At 46.3% G+C, this 5,579-nt stretch overlaps 1 protein-coding gene across 1 annotated transcript; it reads left to right on the forward strand.

The window, feature by feature from the left end:
• Positions 1 to 276: 276 nt before the first annotated feature.
• MID1IP1 (MID1 interacting protein 1) lies at positions 277 to 990 on the forward strand (the record flags this gene model as incomplete). The annotated part of the gene is made up of 1 exon (XM_079549462.1): positions 277 to 990. One exon carries the CDS (start codon positions 277 to 279, stop codon positions 754 to 756), a length of 480 nt encoding a protein of 159 aa, XP_079405588.1. The 3' UTR covers positions 757 to 990.
• Positions 991 to 5,579: the final 4,589 nt, after the last annotated feature.

Genomic DNA, 5,579 nt, shown 5'->3' on the forward strand with positions numbered 1-5,579 from the left:
TCCGGAGCGCGGTGGGTGCCGGCCGGCCCCGCGGGTTTTTTTGTTTTTTTTGTTTTTTTTTTTTTTTTTTGTCGGAGGGAGGCGGGGCGGGGAGGGGCGGCCCGAAGGGAAGAGGCCGCCGATAAAGCGGCGGGGAGGGAGCGGGGCAGGAAGGCGGGCCGGCCGCAGTGCAGCGCATCACGGCGGCGCCTCCCCGCAGGGATCTCCGGGGCGTCGGCGAAGCGGTGAGGTGCGTGGCGGAGGGCCGGGCGGCCGGCAGCCAGCCCCGGCGGCAGGATGCAGATCTGCGATTCGTACAGCCAGAAGTACTCCCTGTTCAACGCCATGAACCGCTTCATCGGCGCCGTCAATAACATGGACCAGACGGTGATGGTGCCCAGCCTGCTGCGCGACGTGCCGCTGCTGCTGGGCGAGCTGGACGCGGCCGGAGCTGTGTGCCCCGAACGGGAGGCCGCTCCCGGCGACGCTTACTTCTCGCGGCGGGACATGTATAGCCACTACGTGCTGCTCAAGTCCATCCGCAACGACATCGAGTGGGGCGTGGTGCAGCAGGCGGCCGGCGACGAGGCGGCCCGCAAGAAGGACAAGCTGGGCGGCGGGCCCGCCGAGGAGGCCGAGGGGGAGGAGGACCTGGAGCAGCAGTTCCATTACCACCTGAGCGGCCTGCACACCGTGCTCTCCAAGCTGACCCGCAAGGCCAACGTGCTCACCAACCGGTACAAGCAGGAGATCGGTTTCGGCAGCTGGGGGCAGTGAGCGAGGCCGTCGGGAGCGGGGTTCCCTCCTCGGGGCGGCTCCTGGTCGGCGCTCCTGCTGTCCGGAGGGCGTGGAGGCGAAGCATCGAGGCTCCTTGGCACGCCGGCGGGACTGCGGTTTTTTGTTTTTTTTATCAACGCACAAATGAGAGAGAGAGAGACGTAAATTAATCGATACTAGCTCATTAATTTTATTATTTTTTTTTGTTTGTTTGTTTTTCCCTTTATTATTTTGTACGGGCTGGTCGCTGAGCCGGCGACATGTTCCCGCTGGCCCATCTGAGGCTCCACACAAGCCGATGAAAGCGAGAGGGGTGGCACGGAGCTGCCCGCTCACCGGGACGGGTGCCTGACCCCGCGGTGTTGGCTGGCAGGGTGAAGGGCTCCAGGTTGAAGTCTATTTAAAACTTTTTTTTTTTTTTTTTTTTTTTTTTACTCAGACGTGTAGAGTATATTCTTAAAAAATAAACGCGAATGTATTGACTAAAAGTGACTTTAACTTTTTGGTATGATTTATGTTTCGTTAATTAAATGATATTTTTAACATCAGAAATTCATCTGTTGTTCTTCTTTCCGACACTGCCTTAACAGAAATACTTCTGGATGTGTGAGATGTGGTGTTGGTGTTGTTTGTTTTCCCATTTCTCCAAAGGGAGTGACGGGTAGCAGTGGTGCTGGGAAGCACTAGGACTGACAGATGACTGTAAATGCACTGCACGTGGCCTGATGCTGGCAAGCTGTCCCCAGCTGCTCTGTGCTGCAGGTGTGGATGAGCAGCAGCGTGAAGGTCAGTGCCTCTAGCAAAATCTGAGAAGATGAGAGTCCTGGCTGCTTATAGGCAGCAATTCAAGGGGCTGGAGCAGAACCGAAGAACGACTTGTTTTTCAGGAGGTAACTCAGTGTACTGTGCACGGGGAGCTCTTTTCTCTCCCTCAGAATAGGAGTGGGACGCTTGCCTCTCCTGTCTCCTCTGCTCCTCCCTAATCCGCTTTGGTAACTAGAAGTTAATTGGGTTTATGCTAGGCAAATCGTATTGCTTTCATTCTATTTTTTTCTATTTGCTGAAGGAAATGTGCCTTAGAATTGGGTCTCTATACTGTTTGCTGTGTAGGACCAACTAAAGGCTTGACATGGAGTAAGCTCTTATGAGGAAAAGTATACTTGATAATTATAATAAAATGTGTATGTATCCTAGAGCATAACTTCATTATGTAGGTATCTCATTCTGTAAAGTACACTTTTTCAGGCGCTGAAATGCTAAGTTTCTAAATGTGCTGAAATTTCACTCTGTCTTCTTGCCCTCAGATGAAGGACTTGTTTTTTTTTTTTTTTTCTTTTGGCTTTAAGGATAAGGATTTTTGTTTTGTTTCCATTGCATTCCCTAGCATAGGAGTTGTTTTCAGCTCAAATGTTAGTACACTGTAGCAAAGCATAGGTACTCCAAACCTTATACTAATTGATGTTTTTAGCATAGCAAAAAGAATGAGCTTATGGGTATGCTTAAAATGGTATTAGAAGGCTTTCCCTTCTAAGGTAAAGAAGAAACTTAAGGCTGAATGATTTAGCTTAGTGATGATTGCTCTTACTGGTAACGTTTTTTAAACACCCCTCACTTCTTGGGAAGATGCCAGGGAAAAATCAGGAACAGAGGGATTATCCTGGCTTCCTTCTGCTTGCCAGCACTGTCATAGTCTGTGTGGCCCATCAGATGCAATGCCTTGCAGCAGATGATGTTTTGCTCTCCTGAATGCAAATGGTGAGAGGAAGAAGGAACTTGTTCTGCTCTGTTCCTCACTTCTGCCTTGCACTCGGCCAGCCAAAAAACATGTCACTACCTGGTTTAGAAGTGCTTGTAAAACCCTGAATTAAACCAGCTAACACTGTGTCAACACTGCTCCTTTTGAACTCCTGGTAACTTCTCCCAGATCCAGACAATGCTGTTAAGTGTTGCATAAGAGGCAATGGGGTGCTGAATTAAATGATGAGTAACATTAGAAAAAGAGCTGGTATTGCAGTAGTGCAGGATCAACGTGAGTGTGACATTCGTTCTGTTTGCATCCTAAAAAGGGAAAATTTCCAGTGAAAATGAAACTAAGCATTAGTGGTGTAAAGGAGGAACTTTCTTAGAAATGCAGTTGCGGGTAGCAGAGAGCATGGCTGTAGCAGGATGACACTGCACTTTAAGGGTTTGTCCGATGTGGGTTACACCCTGCTGCTTTTGGGTCGCTCCTGCCTGTGGCCTGGGCAATCTGGATTCAGACTGGACAAGAAATGACTGAGACACAGGCCAGCAAGCCAGCAGAGGGGGGATGCTTTGGAGTTCCCCTTTTTAAGTCATCTGAGAGGATCAAGAAAATGATCTCATGCTGGGAAGGAAAGTAACACATACCCCCTGTTTATCCCCCCTGTTTATCTCATGCAGAGGACAAGGAGGGGAGTTGCTGTTGGCTAGCACTGCTGAGGAAAACAACTTGCATAAAGTATGGTTGGGCAATTACATAAACACTGGCACATGACTGCAGTAAGCAAAGATAAAACGACAAAGTTTTCATCCTCGGATTTTGTGTTAGATGCTGAACTGGAAACAATTTCCATCAGTGATGCTGGATAACAAATTCATTATTAGGAGATTGCATTTCCTTCTGAAGGACTGCATATCTTCAAGTGCACTTGATTGGATGCTAAGTCCCACAAACCTTTAGTCTATTCCAGTAAAGTGATTCTGATACCTGTAAGTGATAACGAAACATGACGCAAATCTAACTTAAAAATATCTTAATGATGTCAAATATTTTGATCTGTGTCTTTCCTTCCAAGCTAGACTTGAACAGAAAGTCAACTTGCAGAACCACAGCAGCTGTGCACGATCCAGTGGAGTAAACAGATACACTGTGAGAAGCAGCTGTAATTTTTAGCTTGCTGAAACTAAACAGGCTCAGTATACAGTAAGCTAGCCATTAGCAGAGTAATAAATGATGAGATTCAGGACTATTTGCATTTACAAATGGATTATAGCCAAGGAGCCTCAAGGACATTCTTCATTGGATGCATCAGTTAATATATAGAAGTGAAATTGCATATTTATCATTATAGTTTATGGGTTAACTCTTGGTTTTGTGTACACAAAAGAACAGGACAAACTGGGATAAAGTCAAGGTTTGGTCTCCCAGCACTGTCTGCATACCTGTATACAACAAGTGTGCTGGGGAGTTGGGCTGCAGAAACAAGTGTGCAGGGAGTTGGCTGTTGGCCTGAATGGACAAGAGGTCTGTGCTGAGTCATGTTTCTTTGCACCATCAGGTTTTTTCCCTTGCCTGCCAGAGATGTGCTGCTGTACCTGTTGCTACTTGGGAGCAGCTAAGAAGCCTGAGACCAGCTTGCTGAGCTCTGTGTTGGCAGACCCTCCTGCTGGGTGGGCTGCATCTCTCCTCTGACTCCTTTCCAGTGCACAGGGCCCTTCTGCTGCTGCAAAGAGCTCTCTGTGGTCAACACCAGTGGGAAGGAGATGAGTGAGGCTGGATCAGACTGGGCTGTCATCGTTCTCCTGTTTCTCTAAAAGCTTTTTCTTGCAAAGCATATTCAATAGATTAAGATATCTCTGTTTTGTGGTTTGATCTCCCTTCTTCCCCAGGAATGTGCTTCAAGAAAAGACATCAGTGTAATTTCACTGAGACATACGCTACCATTAGTGGCCAGATAGAAGGTTACACTAGGACCTTGTTATTATGGAGTTAAGATCTGCACCTTGTTCTCTTCCTTGTGCCTTTTTGTCTTATTTCTTTGTGAAAAAGTCAGCAGTGATTTCTCCTGCGCTTACTTCTCTGAAACACTGAGCAGGGGAAGGGATTGTCTGGTAGCACTGCTTTTTATTTGTATCTCACAGTGTGCTAGGTGCTATATTCCAAAGAGCTCAAAGATCTTAGATGATAATACGCAGAGGAGAAGAAGCAAGACCACATTGGATCATAACCTGCCATAAAATCTGAGCAGACTGCCGGGAAGGTGAGCATTGCAAACGCAGTTCCAGCTTTGCATGCATTTTTTTATTTGTTGTTGTTACCTTCAGACACCCAGAAATACCCAAATGTTTTAGTGCTGAAGCTGCAAATCATTCTTGTTACAGATCACAGACTTGCATGACCGGTTTGGATCAAAATTAGTTTTAAGGAATTAAATTATATACTCCTTTCCAAAAGGAAATTTGCAAATAGGAATGCAGTAATTGTATACCTTGTTAACGGCCAACTGCCAGAATCAACACCCTTTATAAGTAGTATTCCTTCTACTGTCAAACAGACTTATACTTACTAGATCTAGAGGCAAGGAATGAGGAAAACACTTTCTAGTTCTTGTGCTTGTGAATTTTGTTCTGTAAGAGACGGCACAGAAGAAGCTTGGAGAGATAACAAGGGCCTGTGTATTAAATCACAGGGCAGCAAATGAGCCTGCCTAATGATGTTTGTAAGGTTTGTCATAGTACCAATTAGGGTGTTGTACCTTTTTATCATGTTTATCTACATACATATGAATCTAATGTAATTCTTTTCTCTTTGTTCTGTTCTGTTTTAGCTGAGCAACTGCAGGATGCAAACAACAGAGTTGACATCCCACAGACCTAGACACAGTACTTAAGACTGAGACTTTTCAAACACATCTCCCACTTCATCTGTATTTGAACTGGAAAGGCAGGCAGAGTGTCTGCAGCAACAATTCAGAGCAGAGCACAGCACAGCAGCATGGCAATCCCCTTGCTGTTGCTTTGTCATTGACAAATGTCAAAGAAAAGGGAATAGTGGAGCACCTTCTCCCTGCTCCTTAACAGCA

The sequence above is a fragment of the Tetrao urogallus genome (genome assembly GCF_951394365.1).
Source record: "Tetrao urogallus genome assembly, chromosome: 1".
NCBI classification, from domain to species: Eukaryota; Metazoa; Chordata; class Aves; order Galliformes; family Phasianidae; genus Tetrao; species Tetrao urogallus.